The following is a 27,665-nucleotide window of genomic DNA, read 5'->3' on the forward strand; positions in this document are numbered from 1 at the left end:
AGTGAAATATCCCAGAGCTCATATTCTGGTAACAAGATAGACAGATACAGTGTCAAGTAATTTTAAGTCTATGAAGAACTGCCACCTGTTCAGTGGGCTTCTCTCAGTATCTTTCACAAAAGTAGCAGAGAATGTCCTTCCATCTGGTGAGTCACCTGAGGCTGGTTGTATGAACTTGAGAATTTGATGCAAGGTTCTCTTTTGAATCGTGTCACTTTTCCAACAGGTCCCACTCGCTCTGTTTACCAAAGAATCTACTTTTCCATCAACACCCGAGCTCTCAGCCTTGCGTTAAGATGGGAGAAGCCCAAATATCCTCCTTTTCCAGCTACGGGCTGCGATGGTGCTTCAAACAGCTGGGCAAAGAAGAGCTTCAGACATTTAAGGCATTACTAAAGGAAAGTGCTTCGGAACCGGCAACGTGCTCGTTCCCGCTGGCCCAAGTGGACGCGGCAGACTCGGCTCTGCTCGCCTCCCTCTTGCAGGAGCATTACAAAGAATCTTCTGCCTGGAAGCTATCCATTGACATCTTTGAAAAGATGAGCCTGTCGGCACTCTCTGAGATGGCCAGGGATGAGATGAGAAGTGAGTAAGACAGATTTGGGGCAGATCTAGGGGTAGGAGAAAAGGGAGGTGACCTCAAGTTCCCATGGGAATGGGGAAGGTATCATTGTTCTCTCAGGGGGTCCACCTCTACAGCGTGAGTCTGAACTAGGAGAACTAACTCGCTTATTGGTTAGGCTCCCTGGCTGGAAGCTAGAGTCACCTCCAGCCTGTGAAACAATGAAGGAGAAGGCATGGCTAGATAAACCCTCTATCTGGACAGAATTTGGTTGAAGTTAGTAGATAGGATTTGGAGTCAAAAGTGCCAAACCTGAGCTCTGGTGATGCCACCTGTGTGGCTTCTGGCAAATTTTCTCCTGCTGTGACCCTTGGATTCCACCTCTGGGAACAGTGGCTGTGATGTTTATCTGTGCTGTTGCAAAGGTTCAATAAGATAACGTATAGAAAGTGGTGAACAAAGCTTCACTCGTTTTTTGAGAACACTAATGGCTGTACAACAGGCGTCTCCCTTATTTCTTTAAATTTTTTTAATATCTTCTAATTATGGATGGCTACTTTTTATTTATTTATTTATTTATTTATTGGCTGTGTTGGGTCTTCGTTGCTGCACACAGGCTTTCTCTCGTTGCCATGAGCGGGGGCTGCTCTTCTTTGCTGCGTGTGGGCTCCTCATTGCCATGGCTTCTCTTGTTGCAGAGCATGGGCTCTAGGCACGTGGGCTTCAGTAGTTGTGGCACGTGAGCTCAACAGTTGTGGCTCATGGGCTCTAAAGCACAGGCTCATTAGTTGTGACGCACGGGCCTAGTTGCTCCGTGGCATGTGGGATCTTCCTGGGGCAGGGATCGAACCCGTGTCCCCTGCATTGGCAGGTAGATTCTTAACCACTGCACCACCTAGGAAGCCCTCCCTTATTTCTTGCCCCAGATTGAGGGACTAAGGTTAAAGGAACTTCCCTATGGATTGACTTTCCTCAGAACATTGGTGTCCACATTAATAGCAATGTACTTAGATCAAATTGTGTGGTTATCTTAAGGTATTTAGGAGAAAGGTAGTAGAAAAAAATAATAGCTCTCCTTTATCAGGAGGAATTCTTTCCTTCAACTTTCCTTCAGATTGGCCCTGAAGACGTACAGGTATGACGTACCTAGATGTAGCTCATCAGTTGTGGCTGCAGAAGACTTGAACAGAAGCTATTCCTTTGGAGCCTAAAAAAAAGCCCTGGGTGGAAAACATACTAGTATTATTCACAGGAAATAAGGGTTATAAAATTAAAATAATAGCTGATGTTTACCCATCTGTCCCCCCAGTCTAGATACTGTGTTGAAACTGTCATGTGCCCCGCTATTGATTTTTCAGACCCACCCAAAAAAATAGGCTCTGCATGGCAGAAGCTAAAATAGATTCTACCAAGTTACACAAGTTGGCCAAGTCCATGAACTAATATGTGACAAAGATAACATTCATTTAGCATATCTTTAAATTCTCATGTGTCACATGCCAGATTTATAGCTTTCAATGCAGTAGGAAAGAGGGATAAATGGGCAATTTCTCAGATGGATGGTGTAGAAAATACGAGACGTGAAGACGAGAGTCACTTCCCAGAAGAAGTGAGGTTTAGGCTGAGACAAAAAAAAATGAAGAAAGGGAATGAGCCGAGCTAGTTGGATAGAGAAGACCATTCTGAGCAAAATATAGCAGCATTGTGAAGCCTTTAATAAAGAAAGAGGTTGGATAGACCATGAAGCATTGGAGAGAATATGGCAGGAGATGAAGAGAGCAAGATGGTCTAGAAGTCAGACAGCATCTTGAAAATAATTTTAATAGCAAAGCCTAAGCAATTAAATAGTTCTAAAGGGGTAGGAGTAGAAATAATCAAATTGGCGTTTCAGCATTGTCACTGAAGTCATGAGTGGTCCAGAAAGAGTCACGAATAGATGTGGGGAGATCAGTTAGGAGTCCATTCTAGCATCCCATGGGGGAAATAAAGGCAGCTTGGTCTAGGGTGCTGATGGCAGTTAAAGTAGAAGTGGAATTGGAAGATGTTTTGAAAGCAGACACAACAGTTTTTGAGGACTAAATGCAGAGAGAGAATATGGTATCAAACAAGTTTCTGGCATGAGCGATGGGGTGGATGGGGTTCCATTGCCTCATCCCGGGAAACACTGGAAGAGTTGTTTTGCAGCAAGTAGATGGGGGAGGGGGGTGGGATAGGGGATTGGTCAACGTTAGAGCTCACAAGTTGAAGGTACCTCTATTTGGAGAACTCACAGGTGTCTAATGAGTGGTTAACTAACTAGTCTGAAGTTCAAGAGCAGTGTTTAAGATGATGATTAACTCTTAACACCCATAATATACTGCCGTATTATGTGACCCACCCAAGATCATACAGCAAAAATGGCACTGAAATGTACATGTACGTGCTCAAAATCAGACACTCTTTCCTATAAACCTCTGCTGTTTCACCGTGCTGCTGGTATTTGAGGGTCTGTCTCCATTCTCCTCATTGCGTGCTAGTCACGGAATAAACTGTGAGGTCCTGAGTCTAGTCTTGGTTGCCCTCAGTAATATGGGCAGAGGATGTGCTCAGCCCTGGTTTGGGTAATTGCCATGACTTTATTGAGACATTATCTCATCTACTCTCTACTGCAGAATATTTACTGGCTGAAGTACCAGAAGATTCTATACCAACAAAGATGGACCAAGGTCCAAGCGTGGAAGAAGCACCAGGTTAGTGGGGGAGAGGGGAGAGGAAAATGGATGTGTGTGAATGATATTCTATTAACATTTATATACAAGGAAATGACCACGGAAAGATATTTATTGATATCTGAGATATCACTATCTTAGTAAGATGTGTGGTAGGTATCTAGTTGCGTTTGGTGTTGGGGGTTCAGCAAAACCAAGGTTCAGGAATTTCTCCCACCTTTCTGTTCAGACAGCCTGGTGGATGGTGATGTTGGGAGTCCGTGATTTAAATTTCAAACTCTGAAATCACTTCAAGCTGGGCTTCTATTCCATCCGTACAACCTGACTTAACGTTGGCAGGTGTGAGTTCCTTTCGTCATTCGCTGGACAAATACTAGAAAACCTAACCGCTGCCACGGATGTCCATGTTCAATTGGGATAAGTAGTGACAAACACCAACACTGGTGCCATTTCTAGACTACCTGCCACGGGCCGGGTCCTGTTCTCACATTTGGTGATGGTGTCGTGGAATCCTACACCAATCTCATAAGGGAGGTGTTAGTATCCCCATGTTATGGATGAAAAACGACTATAGATGGATGATGTGGGGCTAAAATTAGATTTCTGTCTAAGGGGGAGTGAGCCAAATATCTTTTCCAAAGTAAGTTCAGAAATAGAGGCTTCTTTCTAATTATCGCTTATGGGAAACTTACCAGAAGGAGTACATTTTTGGTTAGAGGCAAAAGCTGAAATAAGTTCTTGGTGCATTGAATTTGAGGCCCCTTTAAGGCAGTGAGTTAGATATGTGATCCTGGATTTTTAGGGAAGAAATCAGCACTAGAGAGTGATATTTGGAACTCTTAAGTACAGACGTGATCATTAAATCCATGCAAGAAGAAAAGGCGTCTCCCCCTGACCCCCTCCTATCCCCTTTGGTAACCATAAGTTTGTTTTCTATGTCTGTGAGTCTATTTCTGTTTTGTAAATAAGTTCATTTGTATCTTTTTTTTTTTTGATTCCACATATAAGTGATGTATATTTGTCTTTGACTTACTTCACTTAATATGATAATCTCTAGGTCCCTCCATGTTGCTGCAAATGGCAGTATTTCATTCTTTTTATGGTTGAGTAATAGTCCATTGTATATATACACAGTACTATATATAAAATAGGTAAACAAGGACCTACTGTATAGCACAGAGGACTAGACTCAGTATCTTGTACTGAACCATAACGGGAAAGAATCTGAAAAAGAATACACACACACACACACATATATACATATATATATAAACTGAATCACACTGCTATACACTTGGAACTAACACAACATTGTAAATTAACTATACTTCAATTCTTTAAAAAAAGAAGAAAAAGAAAAAGCAGCCAAGGAAGAGGCAAAGAAGGGTTGAAGTTAACTGCAGGCTATCTTTCTGGGGTTCCTCTACCTCTACAAAAACCTACAACCCAGGAGCACAGTCTGTCCTTTTGACTGAAGATAACACATCAGTCTGAGCTCAGCAAACGGACCTTGTTCAGATCTCAGAGGGTCTGCTGCTTGTGGGTTTACTACAAACCTGTTCATCTCTCCTGATGCAGAACGATGAAGTTGAAGATCTAGAACATCTGTGTAGAGATTTTATGTAGGGCTAGTAACTGTCTCAGGCACTTGTATAGAGAGCGTCTAGCTGTCTTTTTTTTAAAGGTAATGGTAGTTCCAGCACATGTAAGGGACCCAGGATAGGAATTTTAAAATGTTGTTTTATAATTTTTGTTTTATATTGGAGTATGGTTGATTTACGATGCTGTGTTTCGTTTGAGGTGTAGAGCAAAGTGATTCAGTAACACATATATAGCTATTCTTTTTCAGATTATCTTCCCATCTAGGTTATTACAGAGTGTTGAGTAGAGTTCCCTGTGCTGTACAGCAGGTCCTTTTTAGTTATCTATTTTATATATAGTAGTGTGTATATGTGTCTCCCTCCCCTCCCCCATAAGTTTGTTTTCTAAGTCTGTGAGTCTGTTTCTGTTTTGTGAATCAGTTCATTTTGTATCCATGTTAGATTCCACCTGTAAGTAATATCATATGATACCTGTCTTTCTCGGTCCCACTTACTTCACTTAGTATGATCATCTAATTTTTTGTTATTGCATACCTGTTGGATGTCAGAGACTGTTGAAGAGGCGACAGGTATGGAGGTAAAATGACAAGGTATTTTTCTCACGGAGCTTACCTTGGAAGCTGGGGGCTAAATAATTAAACGCGTAAAAGGACTACCATTTATGACAAATGTTGGGAATAAAATATAGAGGGTAATGTTGAAAGAACGACAGTTTGTAATGATAATAGTGGCCATTGCTCATCTCTGCCAGGCCCTGTGCTGATAAATGTCAAACGCACTTTTTTTTTTTCCTTAAATATTAATCACAAGCCTCGAAGGCGATGTTCAACATCGTACAGGTGAGGAAACAGAGGTCCAGAGAATGAGGCAACGTGTTCCAAATCACAGACACTACAGAGCTTGGAATTCCGGGCAGGATCTGTCTAACTTCAAGGGCCAGACTTGCCTCCTTGTACAGAGCAGGAATTCCCTGTCACGTGGAGCTGTTTCTCCACAGTAGCCCGGGACTCCTGGGCTGGAACTGGACATGCACACCTGTCCTAAGGTCTGGAACGCAGGGCCGTGCACACGTCCGCAGCTCCCGCGAGCTTCTCTCTGTCAGAGGCCACACATGCATGTTTGGTGTCGATCCTTCCGTGAATACGTAGTTGCGTGTCCACAAGGCACCAGGCACTGTTATAAATACTGAAGATACAATAGCAAGTAGCAAAGTTTCTGTGCAGAGTCCATTTCGGGGAGACAGACAACAAACAAACAAAAATATAACATATCAGGGATGAAGTGCTGGGAAGAGAAGTCAGGTTAAAGGTACACAGAGCTACTTTGCAGAACATCCATGAGCTTTGAGGAAGCGATGTTCAAACGAGGGACAGAGCTCCTTATACGTATGTTACTAGTAAGAAACAAAAGACCCAGAGATGTATCCACTAGGTCCCTGGGTTTTGTTTTGCTTTTTTGCTTGTTTCTTTTGTTGTTGTTGTTGTTGTTGTTTTTTACTAAAATCCAGACTTTCTTCTAACTCTGAGTCCTGTTCTTCTTCTCTCCCGTCCGACTCAGGCCACAGAGATGACCAACAGGACTACAAAAGTCACGTGATGACAAAATTCTCCTTGAAGCCAGACGCACACCAGAGCTTTGAAAAATTTGCCTCTGACTGTCCGGACGTGCACATGTTATTGGGGGCTTTTCATCCAGACCAGGGGGGCTTCCGGCCTCTCACTGTGGTTCTGCATGGAAAGGCGGGAATCGGGAAATCGGCTCTGGCCAGAAGGATCCTGCAGTTCTGGGCACAAGGTGAACTCTACCAGAGCATGTTCTCCTATGTCTTTTTCCTCCATGCCAGAGAGATACAGTGGATGAGGGAGTGCAGCTTTGCAGAGTTGATCTCCAGGGAGTGGCCAGACGCCCAGGTCCCTGTGGAAGAGATCCTGTCCCAACCAGAAAGGCTCTTGTTTGTGGTTGACGGAATTGAGGACCTGGACCTCGCCTTCAAAGACGACGACTCGAATCTCTCTGGAGACTGGACAGAGAAGCAACCTGTGTCCCTCGTGATGCACAGTCTGCTGAAGAAAGCCTTGCTCCCCGAGTGCTCCCTGATCATCACTGTTGGAGACGCAGACATAGAAAAGCTCCAATCCGTGCTCCTATCTCCCCGTTACCTCTTGGTTGGGGGACTCTCAGTGGAAAAAAGGATGCAGTTGCTTCTTGAGCATGTGAAGGACGAACATCAAAAGATACAAACCTTGCACTCAGTGGTGGGCAACCATGAGGTGTTTGACAAGTGCCAGGTGTCCGTCGTGTGCTCCCTAGTCCGTGAGGCTCTCAAGCTGCAGGAGGCACCAGGAAAGAGCTTTCCCATTGCTGGCCAGACTCTCACCAACTTGTACACCTCATTTGTGTTCCATCAGCTGGCTCCAAAAGATGCAGTCCAGCGCCCTCTGAGTCAGGAAGAAAGAGTCGCCTTGAAGGGCTTGTGCCGGATGGCTGTGGACGGCGTGTGGAATTCGAAGTTCGTGTTTTACAGCGACGACCTGGGCGTTCACGGACTGAAGGAGCCCAAGCTCCCTGCTCTGTTTCACGCAGGCATCCTTCTCCGAGGCAGCCGCTGCGAAAAGTGTTACACGTTCTTACACCTCAGCCTCCAGGAGTTCTGCGCTGCCTTGTACTATGTCCTGGAAGGACTGGAAGGAGGGGGGGACCCCTACCCTCCATTCACTGAGAATAGGAAGAGTTTGACAGAACTCAAGCAAGTCGACTTCAACGTCCATTTGGTCCAGATGAAGAGGTTCTTGTTTGGCCTCATGAGCAAAGAGGCGATGGGGGCGCTGGAAACCCTCCTGGGATGTCCCGTCCCCCTGGCGGCAAAGCAGGGGCTTCTGCGCTGGATTTCTCTGTTGGGTCAACACGCCAACACCACCGCGCCACAAGACTTCCTCGACGCCTTCTACTGTCTTTTCGAGACGCAAGATGATGAGTTTGTTCGCTCAGCGTTGAACCGCTTTCAAGCAGTGAGGCTTCCAATGAACCGGCCGATGGACTTAACCGTGTCTTCTTTCTGTCTCCAGCGTTGCCAGTATTTACGGAAAATCCGGCTTGATGTCAGAGAGGTCCCAAAGGATGAATTTGCTGAGGCATGGCCCAGGATTCCCCAAGGGTCAGTACCCTACCTCTGCAATTTTGTTCTTTTTTTTTTTTTTCTTCCATCTTTGGGGGGGGGGGAATAACTGACAAAAAATTGTTTATATTTAAGATGTATGACTTGGTGTTCTGATGTACCTGAAATAATCATCGCCTTCAAGCTAATTAGCATACCCATGACCTCATAGAATTACCATATTTTGTGTGTGTGTGTGTGGTGAGAACACTTAAGACTACCCCCCCACCCCCAGATAGATGTACACTGTTGTACATTAGATCCCCAGAACGAACTCATCCTGCACAACTGAAACTTTGTACCCTGTGGGCAACATCTCCCCCTTCCCCCCACCCCCAGCCCTGGGCAACCACCGCTCTACATTCTGCTTCTATGAATTGGACTATTTTAGAATCTAAGTGAGATCACACATGTCTCTCTGTGACGGGCTTATTTCACTCAGCATAACATTCTCTAGGTCCACCCCTGTTGTTGCAAATGGCCGGGCTCCTTCTCTTCTAGGGCTGAATAACACCCACTGTGTGTGTACACCACGTTTTCTTCATCCGCGTATCCGCTGATGGACACGTAGGTCGTTTCCGTGTCTTGGCTGTGGTGAATAGTGGGGTATAAATCTCTCTCTGGGGATCCTGATTTCAATTCTCTTGGGTATACCCCCCAGAAGCGAGATTGCTGGATCAGGTGGTAGTTCTGTTTTTAGTTTCGGGGGGAAACTCCATACTGTTTTCCATAGTGACTGCACCCTCTGATGTTCAAGAGGGAGCTAGCATTTAAGCACAAACCTTATTTGAGAGCTGGAGGTATACCCCTGCAGGTAATGGAGTATTCAGGAGTCTAGGTCCTTAGAGCACTCCTCCAGAGCATGAGGTGAGATCTGCTACACTGGCCTCAGAGCCTCTAAAACCATCCCTGGCCTGCCCTAGTAGACTGGTGTCTCTCCTCAGGCATTGCTGGGGGCAGTTGTTCATGTCAAAATCCATCCTGCGGAAGCAAATGTTTCTTTCCTGCTCCAATATAGGCTGCAAATCAAGACGCGTGATGAGCGCTGGGAAAACCTCTGCTCCGCGCTCAGCACCCACCCGAACCTACGAGAGCTCGACCTGAGCGACAGCATCTTGAGTGAAGAGGCCATGAAGACCCTCTGCATCCACCTGAGGCAGCCAACCTGTAAAATACAGAATCTGATGTAAGGCTTCCCAGCCCCTGCACATGCTCCTTTGGGTGGCTACATCACGGCTCTCCCCTCCCACCTACTGAGGAAGAACAACCTATAAGATACATTCAGAGGAAATAAGTGCTGTGGAAGGGGTAGGAACCAAGTTCCCGAAAGCACAGGATAGGGAATGACTAAATAATCCCTTGTGAAGGGATTACTAAGGTGGGGTCTTTTCCTTGGGGTCTTTTCCTTGGGCTCTTGAAGGATGAATAGGAGTTGGTTAATGGGGGAAAAGTGAGGGAGGCTCATTTCAGCAAATGGTAGATCATGAGGCGGTAGCAAGATCAAAGTGCTAGATCTGTGGGAGCCTTTAAATCAGTCCTTAATGCCTTCAGGCTAATAAGGTAACAAATACTTAAGTACCCAATATTGGGTTGGCCAAAAATTTCCTAGGTCCGTTGTAGATGTTAGGGTACTTCCAGACACCTAGAGCAGGAAATGAAGGGCTTGCTCTCTTCCACAAAGGTTCTATTTTTACTTTCCCCTCCAGGACCAAGGAAGCACATGTGACGCTCAAGACTAGACAAAGTCAAGTTCTTGGATGCAAACATTTTCCTCTGCCAGACACGTCTATCTCTTCCCCAGTTAGTTTCCTTAAGCTGCACTGAGCCATGGAGCCTGGTGATCCCAGAATAGTGAATAATGCCCTTGTCACCTTAAGTCCTACACTGAACTTGACTTCTCTGTCAACTGTTATCCTAACTGTTTTTCCCTTGGAAATCCCTCCCGGCTATCTGCCCCTGTATTAAGCTCTTGTTATACCCAATAACTTGCTTTAATCCGTGTCACCACTGTATTCGGCATTCAACAGTCATACGTGATCCTGGTAAAGAGATTCAGGAAGTACAAAGGATTCTCAGCAAGTCCTTTGATGCCTCTTCAACTTCCCGTTTGCCTAATTACTTTCACATATTCTCGTAAATTTTCCATGCAATTATAAATATATAGTGGCATAAGAAGTTTTTAATCCAAATGATATCACATTGCAGTCTGACATTTGCCTTTTTTCTTCAACTTGAACTTGGCTAGATATCTGTAGCTCTATTCTTCATGGACTATAACATACTTCATTTTTTTAAAATTTTTATTGGAGTAGAGTTGACTTACCATGTTGTGTTAGTTTCTGCTGTACAGCAATGTGAATAAGTTATATGTAAACATAAATCGACTCTTTTTTAGATTCTAGTCCCATATAGGTTATTACAGAGTATTGAGTAGATTTACCCATGCTATAGAATAGGTCCTTATTAGTTATCTATTTTGTATATAGTAGTGTGTATGTGTTAATCCCAATCTCCTAATTTATCCCTTCCCCTCCTTTCCCCTCTGGTAACCATAAGTTTGTTTTCTACATCTGTGGCTCCTTCTGTTTTGTAGATAGATTCATTTGAACCTTTTTTTCCACATATAAGCAATAGCCTATGATGTTTGTCTTTCTCTGTCTGACTTACTTCAGTCAGTATGACAATCTCCAGGTCCATCCATGTTGCTGCAAATGGCATTATTTCATTCTTTTTACAGCGGAGTAATATTCCATTGTATATATGTACCACATCTTCTTTATCCATTCATCTGTTGATAGACACTTAGGTTGCTTCCATGTCCTGGCTATTGTAAATAGTGCTGCAATGAAGAGTGGGGTACATGTACCTTTTCAAATTATGGTTTTCTCCAGATATATGCCCAGGAGTGGGATTGCTGGACCATATGCTAGCTCTATATTTTTAGTTTTCATAAGCAAACTCTTTTGACTCTCTTGAATGTCTTCCCTGCTAGATTAAGCTCCATAGGGCACAGAATATGAACGCTGTCCCCAGTGCCTGATGCATCATCGTTTCTCAAGTATTTGTTGTTCTAAAATTAAATACTGTTGACCCCTGAACAGTGCAGGAGTTAGGGGTGCCAAGCCCTGCCCCCATGCAGTCGAAAATCCATATATACCTTTCCACTCAAAGTTAAAACTTAACCACTAATAGTCTACTGTTGACCAGAAGCCTTGCTGATAACATAAATGATCAATTAACACAGGTTTTATATATGTATTATATACGGTATTCTTACAATAAAGTAAGCTAGAGAAAAGGAAAATGTTATTAGGAAAGTCGTAAGGAGGAGAAAGTACACGTTTTACAGTACTGTATCTATTGATACCATAAGTCTACATTGTCTGTGTATTAGATGAGTCATTTGTCAGTACCTCCATCAATATTATATGATACAAAACACTTCAGATGTTATATGTATAACGTACATATGTGTATATACATATGTATAACACTGGACATCAAAAATGAAAATATAATGTGAAACAGAAATTCACCTTTATTTACAGGTGTAATGATTCATGCATAGATACAGAAGAAACAGCAATAAGATTGCTTTACGGTAGCCTAGCCTATACACTAATGAATGAATCATTATAAAATTCTTATGGCTTCTGTACTACATTCATATTCATAATACAGTATTGGACACATTGTTACATTTTTTGAAAAAAACACTTAGCTGTGATGACTGGCTGATACGCCATTTCTCCAGTATCAAGAGAGAAAGGCATACTGTACAGGAATGGAATTCTTTGAAAGCAAAGTTATAAAACTATAAGAGAACAAACACATTATTTTATACTGAATATCACTCACCTTATTCCTGTGTAAGGATAGTCTATCCACTTCAATACAAGTTTTGCACACTGTGTTCTAGGTGTATATATTTATTGAAAAAAATCCACGTATGAGTGGACTTGTGCAGTTTAAACCCGTGTTGTTTGAGGGCCAGCTGTAAGTGCAAATGATGGAAGGGCAGAGTTGAAATGAGAAGAGAGCAAGAAGGAAAAATTGGGATGCAACTGAATGCCACCCAAATGTCTAACTTGTGTTTTCTTTTCTCCTCTGTAGATTCAAAGGTGCCCACATCACCCGTGGTCTCCGTCACCTCTGGGTAACTCTTATCAACCGAAATATTAAATACCTGGACTTGGAAAGCACTCACCTGAAGGACGGAGACGTTATGATGGCGTGTGAAGCACTGAAGCACCCGAACTGTTTGCTGGAGTCTCTGAGGTAAGTCCCGGGTATGGTTTTTGCTTTGGGGATTTCGGGGCGTTATTGCTTTTACTTTTTTGCTTTGAAATAATGTGTTAGCAGATTTCTGTGAATTATTACAGAGAGTTGGGAGTCTGTGGCGATGGTTTCACGAGAGTGTGTATATAAGCAATGCCACTGAATTGTATGCTGAAGAATGGTTAAGATGGTCAATTTTGTTACGTACATTTCATCACAATAAAAAAGCAAATTTCCATTTTTTTTCTCTGGCAAAAACCAATTTTCTTTAGGCTGCAAAAAAATTATTTTCATCGCAGGAACACTGACTTATAACATTATGAGTTTCATGTGTACAACATAATATTTCTACTTCTGTATACACTCCGGCATGCTCACCACCAAAAATTTGTCTTCCGTCTGTCACTGTGCAGCAGACCTCCTTCAACCCCCGTAGCCACTGCTCTGTTCTATGTATCCACGTGTTTCTTTTGATTTGGTTTGTTCATTTATTTTCAGGTTTTCTTTATTAGTTTTTTTAGATGCCACATTATGAGTGCTATCATGTTGTATCTGTCTTTCTGTCTTATTCCACGTAACATAATACCCTCAAGTTCCAACCACGTTGTCACAAATGGTGAGATTTCATCCTTTTTGTGGCTAATATTCCCGTGTGTGTGTGTGTGTGTGTGTGTGTGTGTGTGTACTCAAGTTTGCCATCTCTATGATTTTTCATCTCAACACTATATGAGTGGAATCAGACAGTATGTCATGGCTTGAGATGGGCGTTTTTCAATCTGCAGATGCCCTTGAGATCCATCCAAGCTGTTCCGTGAATCAACAGGGTGTTCCTTTTTTATTGCTGAGTACCTTTCGATGATATAGATGTGCACAGTTAGTGCAGCCATTCACCAATCCAGGGACACTGTGGTCATTTCCAGTTTGGGGCTGTTACCACAGTTTTGTAGTTCCTGGGCATATGTTTTGCCCATTCGATTAGCTGGGACTAAAGACCACTACTCCTTGATGCTTTTGGTGTATTTTGAGACAGATAAGCGTGAGGTCTGTTCAACTGTGTCGACTGACATACCACAAGTGTGGAAGAGTAGCGTGCTTTGCACCATGTGTTAACTTGCAAACTGCACATTTAAAAACATAACCCAAGGAAGTCAGCCAGAGCATAGAAGTCCTTACAGGGTGGAAATGCGTATGTGTCTGCTCAATACCATGTGGGTTTTACAACCATCTCTGGGAATGAGGAGTAAGTGGCTGTCACATCTCTCTCTCTCTCTCTCTCTCTTTCTCTTTTTCTCTCGATGCTTTGCAAATAGGGTGACTAGAGCTTGGATTCCAAGAATAAATAAGACACACATTGTCAGAAAAGAGGAGAGAGATAGGAGAGTGCTATTTAGGGCCAAGGAAAGAGAAATGCAAAACCACACGGTGGGAGGTGACAGCCCGTTTCTGGGAATCCTAATGAATTTACCTTCTGGTGACTCATGAGGACAGGAGTGTTCTGTTTCCTTCACTGCTTATTCCCAAAACCAAGAGCTGCTGTATTCCCAGCACTCGGTCCAGACTATACTCCTGAAGATGTATTGGATGGAGAAAAGGGATGGGGTGACTGGCTAACTCTCTAAATGGGGGATGACTTTGAAAGACAGGTTGGGGCACATTGTGAAGGACTTTGATTGCAAGCTCAATATGAGATTTATCTTCTTGCATTTAACAAATACAGAGCCCCTGTTATGTTTATAACATGATCTCATGGGTCCTGGGGGTGTACTGATGAATGGGACAAGGTTCCTCTCCTCACAGGCTAGCTCGGGAAGATAAAAATAAGTGAACCAAGAAGCTATGCGTGCACACACACACACCAAAAGCATGTATGTTTGGAGAACTCTAAAAGGTCCATCTAAACCCAACAGAGCTAATAATTGATATTGTTTTCTATGTGCTAGGGTATTAGTTATGTCTTGTGACAAATAGACCCAAAAATGTACAATAACTCAGGAATAATAAAAGGGCATTTACTGCCTGTATAAACAGTCCACAGGGAGTTAAGATGCCTATATAAACAGTCCAGGCTGACAGGTCCTACAGTTAACACACAGCTTCTAAGAGCCTGTTGGGCACAGGAGGTTTCTGCTTTTGGAAGCAAAGGGAGCTTGGGGAAACCTGGAGGTTTTATGGACCAGACCTTCAAGTGGTTCAAATCACTTCTCACATTCTCTTAGTGGGTACTCAGTCCTGTGATTATACCCATCGCGAGGCAGGCTGGGAAATGGAGTCCAGCTCTGCAAACAGGTAGAAGCAAGAACAGGTTTGCACAATTAGAGCAAGGCTGGCTGCAGTAGTAACGTTCTGATCTTCACAAGCACCACTGTGGTTGGTAGCACAGTTATGTCCATGTTTCAGATGCTAAAGCTGCTTGCAAAACAGCAGGTCACATGCCACGTCAGACCTTGAGGATATGCTATTTAAGGGTACCAACTTGCAACTGATAAATAAATAGGTCCTGGGCATCTAACGCACAGTATAATGATTACAGACACCAATATTGTATTGTAAACATCAACATTGCTAAGAGACTAGATCTTAAGTATTCCTACCAAAAAAAAAAATGAGAATGTGTGCTGTGATAGAGGTGTTAGCTAGTGCTGCATTGGCAATCCTTTGCAATATATAAATGTATCAAATCAACATGCTCACACCTTAAACTTACACAATGTTGTATGTCAGATACATATATGAGATGTCAGCTAGTGATCACTGCTATGAATAAAATAATACTGAGGCGAGAGGATGGGGTTGGGTAGGGCAGGGCAGGCATCGTTATGCAAGGTAGTGAGACCCACTTAGAAGAAGTGACACTCCAGAGAGCAAATGAAAAACTGAACCACAAAAAGATGTGGGGGTGGGGCTGAGGAGTGGTGTTGCAAACAGGAATAGCCAATGCTCAGACCCTCAGGCCTGAGCAAACAGCATCCAAGAACCAGCCAGACAGAGTGGCTGCCGTGCAGCGAGGGAGGAAACATGGGTTGCTTCTGGGGAGAGATGAGGATGTGTTTCCACGTTGCCTGTCTCTGCAGGTTGGATCACTGTGGATTAACCCACACCTGTTGTCAGGTGATCTCCCAAATGCTTGTCACGTCGGTCAGCCTGAAATCCCTCAGCCTGGCAGGAAATAAGGTGACGGACCAGAGCATAAAGTCTCTCTGTGACGCCTTGAAGGTCACACGGTGCACCCTGCAGAAGCTGATGTGAGTTGTGCCTCTGTTCACTAGAGTTATCTTCTCTTGAGATCATTCAAGTCGTGGTAGAAAAGGGAGGGGAACTGGCTGATGTATAAGCCGAGGGTTAGGACGGGAGATGTGATCTCAGGGGAGAGCCCAATATGGAGGTTTAAGAAAGACCCCACAACTAACATCTGTGTCTTTGCTACTGACTCCAAACAGATATAAAAGACCAGAGCGAAGCTGGACTTGGAGAAACAGAGTAGAATGGTGATTGCCAGGGGCTGGGAGTTGGGGAAATGGGTAGATGTGGGTCAAAGGGTATAACTTCCAGTTATAAGAGGAATGAGTTCTGGAGATCTAATGTACAGCATTCTGATTATAATTAACAGTACTGTACTATCCACTTGAAAGTTTCTCCAATGCCAAAATCCCAAAGAGTCTTAGGATTGTGGTTAAGCTGCCATCTGTGGCATCCTTAAGCACCAGGCTCTGCGCTAAGTGTTCTATCCCATTAACACCATCTTCACAAAAAACCTACCAGGTGGGAATTTTTTCCTCCCACTTGCTGATAAGGAAACCAGAATCCAGAAGAAGGGAAGTCTGTGATCTCAGGTCACACAGAGAATAAAAGGCACAACTAAAATAGGAGCTCCTGTTTGATACCTAGAGAACTGATCTCTTACCTGGGAATTTCCTCCTTCATGCCCTACAGGCTAGGCAAAGTTGTTTCTCTTCATCATTCCCAAAGGGTGCCATGGCAGGAGCATCCTCCTTCAGTGCGAGTTTGATTCTATATGAGAGCAAAAGTTGAAAACCAAATGGCACAAATTACCCTTTAAAGCCCAGAACGGGAAAAAAATCACAGTGGAAGCCAACATACCTTCTATCCATAACCTGTAGGGAAAGAGTGGAGAAAAACTTTTTTCTACCCTCCTAGGCTGAGTATCTGGGGCCTGCAAATTAAACAGACAATGGACAGATTAGCAAGAGAAAAGGCATACAAATTTTATTGAAGTTAATTTTTTTTTAACGTGCACGAGGGCTTCACAGAAAGGAAGTGAAAACCCCAAAGAAGCAGTTAGACTCAGGAGCTTGTATACCATTTTAACAAAAGATAATGAATTGTGGAGAAGTGACTAGACAAAGGAAAGGGGTTTGGGGCTTCTATGGGCCAATAAATTATGGGAAGGTGACTAGGAAGTGCATGGGGGAAACTAATGGAAAATAAGGGTTATAGGAAGACTCACCTCAGTGCCACCTCCATCTCTGTGATAAGGGTCGTTCTTTCCCCAGTACAGGAGGTAGGGGAAATGTGTGCCCTGCTTTCGGGCCAATAAGTGTCTGATTTTTCTTAATTGCCTTCAGTTAAAAATACTCTGTAAGCCAAAGTAGCATATTTTTGAAGTGGCCCGTCCTGAGCCCTTCCAAGTGCGACCCAGCAAGCATTTCTTCCTTAATCGAAAGGAGCCACCACCAGTGATACAGCAGAAGTGCTTGCTACATGCAACACACTGCTCTAAGCACGTCAGATGTGTTAATTCATCGAACTCTGCCACAACCCCATGAGAGAAGTCCTATTAAACTCTTACTTTCAAGTACTGTTGCTTCTTAAGCTTTGATAAAGAAGTGGCCTGTATGGTTTATATCTATGGATCATGATGTACTAAATGTAGGTCACTCATCTCTGCAGAACCTCACACCACAGTACATGTGGGGAGTGAAAACAGCCAGACAGAGAGTAGATTTGCATTGGTGGCTGATGGCAGACTTAACCACCCACGAGATTTAGAGTAGTCTTTTTGTTTTGTTTTGTTTGGAAATATTGTTGATTTAGAATGTTGTGTTAGTTTCGGGTACACAGCAAAGTGATTCTTTTCCAGATTCTTTTCCCGTGTAGATTAGCACAAGACACTGAGTATAGTTTCCTGTGCTATACAGCAGGTCCCCGTTGTTTATCTACTTTATATATTGTAGTTTGTCTCTGCTGATCCCAAACGTCTAATTTATCCCTCCTCCCCTTTCCCCTTTGGTAACAATATGTTTGTTTTCTATGTCTGTGAGTCTATTTCCATTTTGTAAATAAGTTTATTTGTATCATACTTTTTAGAATCCACATATAAGCAATAGCCTATGATATTTGTCTTTGTCTGACTTACTTCACTTAGTATGATCATCTCTAGGTCCACCCATGTTGCTGCAAATGGCAGTGTTTCACTCTCTTAGAGTGGAATTTGGGGACTGAAACACTGGAGTTGAGTTTGCAAGTTAAACGCAGACATGATGTGGCATCACCAGATATCTGCCAGGGCGAGTCAACTATGGGGTGACCTTTCTTTCCCTTCCTTGCAAGGGAGGGAGAGATGGAAATGTAAGAATAGACATCATTTCCTTTCTGGGACTCTCTCCTTGCAGACTGGGGAACTGTGGCCTCACAGCCAGCGACTGCCAGGATCTGGCCTCGGCTCTTGCCAAGAACCAGAGCCTGACACACCTGTACCTGTCAGGAAACAGCCTGGGGAGTGAAGGCATGAATCTGCTGTGTCGAGCCGTGAAGCTTCCCAGCTGTGGCCTACAGAGGCTGATGTGAGTCCAACCCGCTGCCTTTCAAGTATTCATAGCTTTATTACAAAAAGCGCAAAGCCATGGGGAACGTGGAATTTGTCAGGATGAAGGGACCTGGATAAGCCCCCCCGATAGCTCCCACATTTCATCCCTCCGTGGAAAACCCCATCTCTGCCTCTGTGTTTTCTTACAGTGGGAAGACTTTATTCATCCAGATAGAGCCAGTTCTCATTACTGTGGCAGCTGTGTTCTGTCACGTTGCCTTGAATACTGAATTAGTGAATACTGAATTAGTGAATACCAAATTAATGAATACTGAACCATTGTTCCTGGGGTAGATACAGTGTTAGGTTCTTGGGAGCCTCTGATCACATTTTTGTAATTTATCTTATTCAAGTATAGTTGATTTATAATGTTGTGTTAATTTCTGCTGTATAAGCAAAGTGATTCAGTTATACATATATATATTCTTTTTCATATTCTTTTCCATTATGGTTTATTACAGGATATTGAATATAATTCCCTGTGCTATACAGTAGGACCTTGTTGTTTATCCATCCTATATATAATAGCTTACATGTGCTAATCCCAAACTCCCAATCCTTCCCTCCCCCAAACCCCTTTCCCCCTTGGCAACCACAAGTCTGTTCTCTATGTCTGTGAGTCTGTCTCTGTTTCATAGATAAGTTCACTTGTGTCACATTATCTTCAACCCATCAGTACATAACCTTGTTTCGTGTTTCTGTTTAAAGACACCTTATTTAATACATATCACTGATTCATTAACATTGAACTCACAGCCAGCCGCACTGTAACTCATGCCTGAAGGAAGCTTACATAACTTATATTTTCTCCATAAGGCACATCCCAGCCTTCTTATCTTTAGGACACTAGAGAGCACCTTAGCACTATCCTTGGAGGCCATTTTAAACAACAAAATCACCAACAACCACAACAAAAAAAAAAATGGGGCAAAAACTTGTGGACCATGAAAAGGACTCCTGTTTATGGTGTGAAAGCTGAAACAGCGTCAACCTGAGGTAGGAGCACGTGGAAACCGACAACTGGAATTTTTCTCTCCTCTGCACGTTATTGATTTGCAAGTATTGATTTTGGGGATCACCAACATTAGCGAGGAGGCGAAGTCAGGAACACAGAATCCACGAACAACGAGGCTCGACTATTTATTAAGCACCTACATTGGGCAAACACCCTTGGTTGTCAGGGGTAGAGGTGAGAGGCGGATGTGGTCCCTATGTTTACATAGGTTAGATTCTGGGAGGGGAGCGTTAGATAAGAGATGAGATTTTTTTTAGGACATCCCTGGTGGTCCAGTAGTTAAGACTCCGTGATTCCAGTGCAGAGGGGTGCAGGTTCAATCCCTGGTTGGGGAACTAAGATCCCACATGCCGCATGGCATGGCCAAAAAAAAAAAAAAGAGAGAGCGAGAGATGAGACAGTCAGATGAGGGTACTGGTGATAGGACCAATAGCCACAACGTGTGTGTGACGGACACACACATCTAGGAGGTGCTGTGTGCTCCAGCTATTTTGCAGTAGGTGTAGGTGTCCCTGTCATTATTTTAAATACTGCCCCCTCGTGTTGCCAGACTCTTCTATCCTAAATCTTTGGCTTGACAGTAAGAATTCGAGCCTGTTACTTGCGCTTAGTGCTGCCGACCAGCTCTGCCATTTCATCTCTTTGACCAATCAGTCCATCAGTAAAATCATATAAGGGAAAAATATTCATGCATTAATGGTATACCTGTAGCCTGAAATTCATTGAAGAATATATGTCTCCCTTATGATGAGTTCTAAGGTTCCGCAGTGAATAAGTGATGGGGAGCTAGAAGAGTAGATAGACTGGTGACGCACCCCCCAAGATGTCCATGTCCTAATCCCTGGAACCTATTAATATGTTACCTTACATAGTAAAAAGGACTTTGCAGTGTGATTAAGCTAAGAATCCTGGGGACTTCCCCGACAGTCCAATGGTTAGGACTCCACGCTTCCACTGCAGGGGGCACAGGTTCAATCCCTGGTCAGGGAACTAAGATCCCGCAAGCCATGCAGCACAGCTTAAAAAAATAATAAAATAAAAAAAGCAAGAGAAAAATTAAAGAATCTTGAGATGGGGAGATTCTCCTAGATTATCTGGGTGGCCCCCATGTCATCACAAGTGTTCTTCAAAGGGCAAGAAGGAGGTAGGAGAATCAGAGGAGGAGAGATGATAACAGAGTGATACAGTTGCTAGCTGGAGACCAGGATCGAAGGCATGTGGGCAGCCTCTAAAAGCTGGAAAAGGCAAGGAAACAGATTCTCCCCTCGAGCCTCCAGGAGGAACATAGCCCTGCTGACACCTTGATTTCCAGCCCAGTGAGACTCTGACCTCCAGAACCATAAGATAACATAGGTGTGTTTTAAAACACTGAGTTTGTGGTCATTTGTTACAACAGCCACAGGAACCTGGTGCATTGAGTTTGGAGGAAAATTAAAGAGAGATGGCTCTTTAGCATCCAGCACGTGCACTGTGCCAAGTGTTCCATGGTCATCCCATCCCTGACACCCACAGGAGGGGAAACCTGAGGCCAAGGGGAGTTGCTCACCCAAGGTCACGCCGAGAAACACCTACGACCGTCCTCTTTCCCTGTGTGCGCCCTGCAGACTAAACGCATGCAACCTGGATGTGGCTGGCTGTGGCTTTCTTGCATTTGCCCTCATGGGCAACAGACGTCTGACGCATCTGAGCCTTAGCTTGAACCCCCTAGAAGATGACGGGATGAACCTTCTGTGTGAGGTCTTGATGGAGCTGTCTTGTCCCCTCCAGGACCTGGAGTAAGTTTCCCTGCTTGTTGGGGATCAACTCTACCACGTGGGGGCCTGAGGTTCTAGAAGGTCAAGAGAGGTGGTACCACAAGTTAGTTTTAGGGTCAACTGAGGTCCATTCTTCCCAGTGGATACTCTGGGTGAGTTGATGTGTTGACACAGTGAGTACGGGAAGGACAGGGAACGTATTCTGAACGGGAGCCCCGTGGAAAGATCTATGGGGTTCTAGGACACCCTTGATCTCTAAAACCTCTTTACTTTTCAGAACATCTTCTGCACCAAGTTCATCTTCAGCTATTCATTCTGTACGTGGGGTGAAGGAGGTGAGGGTGGCTGTCTATCTCTCAATCCCTTTTCTCTCTGAGGCTCAAATTTCTTCACCCCTTATTGGAACATTTCTATATAATAGCAGTATCCCATCACTAAAAAAAAACCTAGGAAAAATTAAAAGACCTCAGTGAGCAGAAGTAAATCTCTAAGCTTGCAACCCAGCAATAATCACTGTTAATCCCCAGCGGTCCAGTGGTTAGGACGCCACGCTCCCAATGCAGGGGGTATGGGTTCGATCCCTGGTCAGGGAACTAGGATCCCACATGCCAAGTGGTGCAGGCAAAAAATAAAAATAAATTTAAAAAGAAAATCCTCAAAAGCTGGACACTTAGCTTCTGTCCTGTGTTTTAGTCATGCGTACCTTATCAATCTTTGTGTGCTTGGTAGCTTTTTCTTATGATTAATTACAAAGGTAGAGTTACTGGACCAAAAAGTGGGACCACTTTGAGAGCTCTCCCTCCCCAATAATAAACAAATAAGAGGAACTGGACGGAGATCATAGTCCACGAACCTCTGAGTAGCCCCCAAGTACGAATTCCTCTATTTATTTCCATGGACTTGGCATTTTGAGCCCTACTGCTGCATCATATAGAAACTTACGCCGAGTCCACTGGAGAGGACATTTCTCTGGGGTTGCACTTCAGTGCTGAGAGATTGTCTGGTCCTCACCAACACCATTGGTCCACACTGGCTTCTAAGACTTGATCATTCCCACCTGGTCTGCACAAGCGCGTCCTTCTGTGTTCTTGACGTGACTGCCTGATGGAGAGAGACCCAGCGGGTTCATTCTATGCTTAGCGCACGAAGTGGACGCTGTGAGACTCCGGAGCTGTTTCCGTCCTCTCTACCTAGATGACTCGTCCAGTCACTGCTGAAGGGGCCATCCCCACCTGCTCCCACTCCTCCTGGGGACAGGAGCACGAGTCCCCTTCTCCTCTGGGATCTCAAACCCCACCTAGTGCTTCAGGGACTTCTACCATCTTCTCTGTCCCTTCGTCAGGGACTCTATCAATGTCTACTCCTGGTTGGTTTGTTTGTCTGTCTCTCTCCCTGCCCTCCACCATGGAGAATCTTTATCCCACCTTCAGGTGAAAAGAAAGCTCTGATACGCTCATTTCTTTGTCTAAAGATGCCTCCAACCGCTTCAAACCCTTTCCCCACCCTCCACTATTATCTGTCTCCTGAGATGATAAACTGTTCTAAGCTATCCACAGGGGTGGACAGAAAGATTACCAGTTAGGAAGGAACAAGGCAAATCCCTACTACTGTTTCTGAATCTTATCCCACTGTGGCAGTCTCCTCAAAAGGTACAGATATTGCCTCTCTCTCAATAATCTCCATCTCTCTTTCTGCATCTCAACCTCTCTCTCTGCATCTCAACCTCCCTCTTTCTCTCTCTCTCCATCTCCCCCCTCTCTCTCCCCATCTACCCCCCATCTCTCTCTCTCTCTCCCTCTCCATCTCTCTCTCTGTCTTTTTCCATCTCCCCTCCCCACCCTGCAGATTGGCGAAGTGCAATCTCACTGCCGCTTGCTGCAAGAATCTGTCCTATGTGATCATAAGAAGTCACCACCTGAAGAGCCTGGATCTAGCCGCCAATGCTCTGGGTGACAATGGAATCACAGCGCTGTGTGAGGGACTGAAGCAGAAGAATTCTCTGAGGAGACTCGGGTATGTTCCTGTGATCACCTCTTTGAGGGCTGGGCACAGAGGGAAGGGGACCCAAACATGAAGTTGCTTGAACAAAGACCATATTCTGATTTTTCACAATTTCATCAAATTAGACAGAATACAACCTCGGGAGAGTAACATACCACAGCACCAGTTCAAACTGGGCTCCTTTATATGGATGAATGAAATAGCAAACACTTGAGAACAGGGTTTGCAGGTAGTAAGAACTAAATACATAAGTGTTTACTGGAAAACCCATGTGTGCTGGGCACAGTGCCAAATGGTGGAGACACGGAGGCGCACGGGCTAGACCTTGGCGATGCTGCATTTACAGTCTGGTGAGAAAGATGGATTAAGAAACAAATGATGATGTGGGTGGTTTTCACTCTAGTAAGCACCAGAATCACCCCAGAGGCTTGTTGAAACAGTGTGCCAGTACATGCAGTGGAATACTACTCAGCCGTAAAAAAGAATGAAATCATGCCATTTGCAGCAACATGGCTGGACCTTGAGATTGTCATTCTGAGTGAAGGCAGTCAGACAGAGAAAGACAAATATCATATGATATGGCTTATATGTGGAATCTAAAAAAAAAGAATGATACAAATGAACTTATTTATGAAAAAAAAAAAAAAAAGACTCACAGACAGAAAACAAACTTATGGTTACCAAAGGGGAGATGTGGTGGGCAGGGGTAAATCAGGAGTTTGGGATTAACAGATATATACTACTATACATAAAATAGATAATTAACAAGGACCTCCTGTACAGCACAGGGAACTCTACTCAATAGTCTGTAATAACCTATATGGGAAAAGAATTTGAAAAAGAATGGATATATATATATATATATATATGAATGCATAACTGAATCACTGCTGTACACCTGAAACACACAACATTGTATCAATAAATCAACTATAATATAAAGTTAACACAACATTGTATCAATAAGTCAACTATACTCTAATATAAAGTTAACAACATTGTATCAATAAATCAACTATACTCTAATATAAAGTTAAAATTATAAATAAAGGAATGAAGCACTGACACATACTTCAATGTGGATGAACCTGGAGGACATTAGACTAAAGTGAAATAAGCCAAATACAAAAGGTTACATGTTGTAGGATTCCACATCTGTGAAATACCCAGAATGGGGAAATCCAGAGACAGAGAGTAGATGACAGGGGGACCTCACATTATTGTTCTTCCCAGATATTGCATTTTTCACAAATGGAAGGTTTGTGGCAACCTGCATCAAACAAGTCCGTCAGCGCCATTTTTACAACATTTTCTCACTTCGTGTCTCTGTCCCATTTTGGTAATTCTCCCAATATTCCAAACGTTTTCATTTTTATTACATTTGTGATGGTCATGTGATCAATGAGCTTTTTTTACTTTTTACTTTTTTTTTTTTTTTTTTTTTGGCACACGGGCTTAGTTGCTCCGTGGCATGTGGGATCTTCCTGGAGCAGGGATCGAACCCATGTCCTCTGCATTGGCAGGCGGATTCTTAACCACTGCGCCACCTAGGAAGCCCACTTTTTACTTTTTACTTTTTTTAACTGAAACATAGTTCATTTACTATGTTGTGTTAGTTTCAAGTGCACAGTTCCAGTTATACATTATATATGTATATATAATTATTTTTCAGATTCTTTTCCCTTATAGGTTATTTTTTTAAGATTTATTTTATTATTTATTTTTGGCTGCATTGGGTCTTCGTTGCTGCACATGGGCTTTCTCTAGTTGCGGAGAGTGGGGGTTCCTCTTCGTTGTGGTACGTGGGCTCCTCATTGTGGTGGCTTCTCTTGTTGTGGAGCATGGGCTCTAGGCATGCAGGCTTCAGTAGTTGCAGCACATGGGCTCAGCAGTTGTGGCTCACAGGCTCTAGAGCACAGGTTCAGTAGTGGTGGCACACAGGCTTAGTTGCTCCACAACATGTGGGATCTTCCCGGCCCTAGGCTCGAACTCATGTCCCCTGCATTGGCAGGCGGATTCTTAACCACTGCACCACCAGGGAAGTCCTGCTGCTTTTTTCTTTTATACCTAGTTGTTTGTACCTCTTATTCCCTTACTCCTCTACTGCCCCTCCCCTGTACTCGCAACCACTAGTTTGTTCTCTGTGACTATAACTCTATTTCTGTTTTCTTAATTCATTCATTTTATTTTTTAGATTCCACATTTAAGTGAAAACATACAGTGTTTGTCTTTCTCTGTCTGACTTACTTCACTATGTGTAACACCCGCAGGTCCACCCATGTTGTTGCAAATGGCAAGATTTTGTTCTTTTTCATGGCTGAGTAGTATTCCATTGTGATTTTAAAGTTGTGGTGGAAGTCAAATATGGGTTGAAGGAAGGATCCCAGATCTTGAGGTTGTTTCTTGGGTGTGCTGGCCCTGCAGGTTGGAGGCATGTGGACTGACCTGCAATGGCGGCGAGGCCCTCTCCTCCGCCCTCTCCTGCAATCAGCAGCTGACCAGCCTAAACCTGATGCAGAACAGTTTTGGTCTCAGAGGGATGACAAAGCTGTGTTCGGCCTTTGCACACCCCACGTCTAATCTACAAACAATCGGGTAGGTCCCCAGCGATGTCTTCTGAAATACAAACCTCCTCTGTTACAGGCATGCTGGTTGGTAGAGAAGCAGTTGATCTGAGAAGTTGAGACCTTGTTTCATCAACCAGATCTTTATCTAACCACGAAGTGCCTGCTGTGTTCCAGGCACGGTGCTGGGTGCTCCGGAGACAGGGCACAGTGCCTGACATCAGGGGGCTTCCTCTGGGGGTAGGTGTGGGGAGCATGGAGAGACAACATACAAATGTTTGTATCTTCAAAAAAACTAAAGGTAGTATTACCGTTGGACCTAGCCATCCCACTGGTGGGTATACACCCAACAGAGCTGAAAGCAGGTTCTTGAAGAGATATTTGCACACCTGTGTTCATAGTGCCGTCATTCACAATAGCCAAGAGGCAGAAGCAACCCAGGTATCCATGGATGGGCAAATGGATACATGACATGTGGTCTCTCTGTACACTCGAATAGCATGCAGGCTTAAAAGGAAGGAAACTGACACAGCCTGCAACGTGGATGAAACTTAAGGACATTACGCTCAGTGAAATAAGCCAGTCACAGAAAGGCAAATACTACATGATTCCACTTAGGTGAAGTCCCTAGCGTGGTCAGATCCATGGCGACAGAAAGTGGAATGGTGGGGGCCAGGGGCTGGGGGAGGGAAGACGGGGAGTTAGTGTCTAACGCGGACAGTTTCAGTTGAGGAAGACGAAAAGAGTTATGAGGGTGGATGGTGTGGATGGACTGAATGCCGCTGACCTGCACAATGAAAAATGGTTACGAGGGTAAAGGCTATGTGTATTTTCCCACTGTTAAATGTGTTTACTGTTCAAGATTACCGCAGGTGGTAAATGCTAAAGAAGGAAACGAAAGAGTGAGTGAACGGGCGTGGAATTAATTTTGACAGTAGAAAAAGTATTTGCTGTTTAGCACCTCATGTTCACAGACAAAACAGCAGTTCAGGGCATCGCTGGGGGCGGGGGGGTGGGTGAAGAAGTACAGCTGTGATTGGGGGAAGGAAAGACCTGATGAGAGAAACATAAAACTTGCCGGCGGCACAGACGGCCCCTTGAGGTTGGCTGTGATGTAGCGAACTTCCTGGTTGACTTAACTGGTTTCTCCTGTGTGGTCCAGTGTACAGCAGGTGCATGTATCCAGGGGTCAAGTTCTGATTGATGGACATCATCAGACAGAAGACAATGGTTGTGGTGTGAAATCTGAGGTGGGGGAGGTTGGATTGGAAAGTACGGCTCAGTGAACCTGGAGATCTTGCTGCAGCCAAAGAGAAGCGTGTCAGCGATCACTTCAGCGAGTGAGCTGAAAAGGCAGAAGACTGGGTTGAAAAGGGGCATATTTGTGTCGGTGGCTCCCAAGGCAATGTAGCCTTTGACGACACACGCTTGTGACTCGGGGACTTAGTAGGTGAAGTTGAGTGGAAGAGGCAGACCTAGATTTTACTCATGGACCTTTCAGGAGCCTGTTTCCGTATCTGTCAAATGGGGACGATGCCATGTGTCTATTTGAATACCTGTTTCTCCCTCCTAGAATATACTTTTCATGATGGTGGGGATTTTGCCTTGGTCATCACCATGCCTCCAAACCCTGTAACAGGACCTGGCATGAAGTCTGTTCTCTGGAAACCCGTTCATGAACGCATGAATAACCACGTCTGCCTCTTCAGACTGTTGTGAGGGGCAGGTGCCTGTAAAGTCTCAGTGCAGTGTCTGCCTTGTAAAGAGTTCCTTTACAAGGAGGGACTGACTTTTATTCCACAGCGAACATAGTTTCTCTTCAAGGGTACAAGAGGAGGGACCTCCCTTGGGGGTCCAGTGGTTAAGACTCCGTGCTTCCAATGCAGGGGGCAGGGGTTTGATATCTGGCCAGGGAACTAAGATCCTGCGTGCCACCTGGCATGACCAAAAATTTTAAAAGGAAGTACAAGAGGAGGTTTCAGACCCTTGGTGGGGTGTCCAGGAGTTTTGAGGAAGGGACAGGAGTCAGAAGCAAATTCTCAGAGTAACAAGCCCCCTTTCTGCTCCCCAGGCTGTGGAAATGGCAATATCCCACTCGAATAAGAAGGCTTCTGGAGGAGCTACAGCGACTCAAGCCGCAGATTGTAATTGGTGACCGTTGGTATTGTTTTGCGGAAGATGACCGGTGTTGGTGGAAAAACTAA

At 44.1% G+C, this 27,665-nt stretch overlaps 1 protein-coding gene across 1 annotated transcript; it reads left to right on the forward strand.

Moving 5' to 3' along the window:
* Window positions 1-228: 228 nt before the first annotated feature.
* Window positions 229-27,665, forward strand: NLRP5 (NLR family pyrin domain containing 5). Its single transcript, XM_057719718.1, has 11 exons — window positions 229-585; window positions 3,214-3,291; window positions 6,429-8,025; window positions 9,044-9,211; window positions 12,139-12,303; window positions 15,375-15,545; window positions 17,934-18,104; window positions 20,747-20,917; window positions 22,742-22,909; window positions 25,322-25,492; window positions 27,533-27,665. Exons 1-11 carry the CDS (start codon window positions 297-299, stop codon window positions 27,663-27,665), a joined length of 3,282 nt encoding a protein of 1,093 aa, XP_057575701.1. The 5' UTR covers window positions 229-296.

This window comes from Hippopotamus amphibius, unplaced genomic scaffold (genome assembly GCF_030028045.1).
Source record: "Hippopotamus amphibius kiboko isolate mHipAmp2 unplaced genomic scaffold, mHipAmp2.hap2 H_1, whole genome shotgun sequence".
Lineage (NCBI taxonomy): Eukaryota > Metazoa > Chordata > Mammalia > Artiodactyla > Hippopotamidae > Hippopotamus > Hippopotamus amphibius.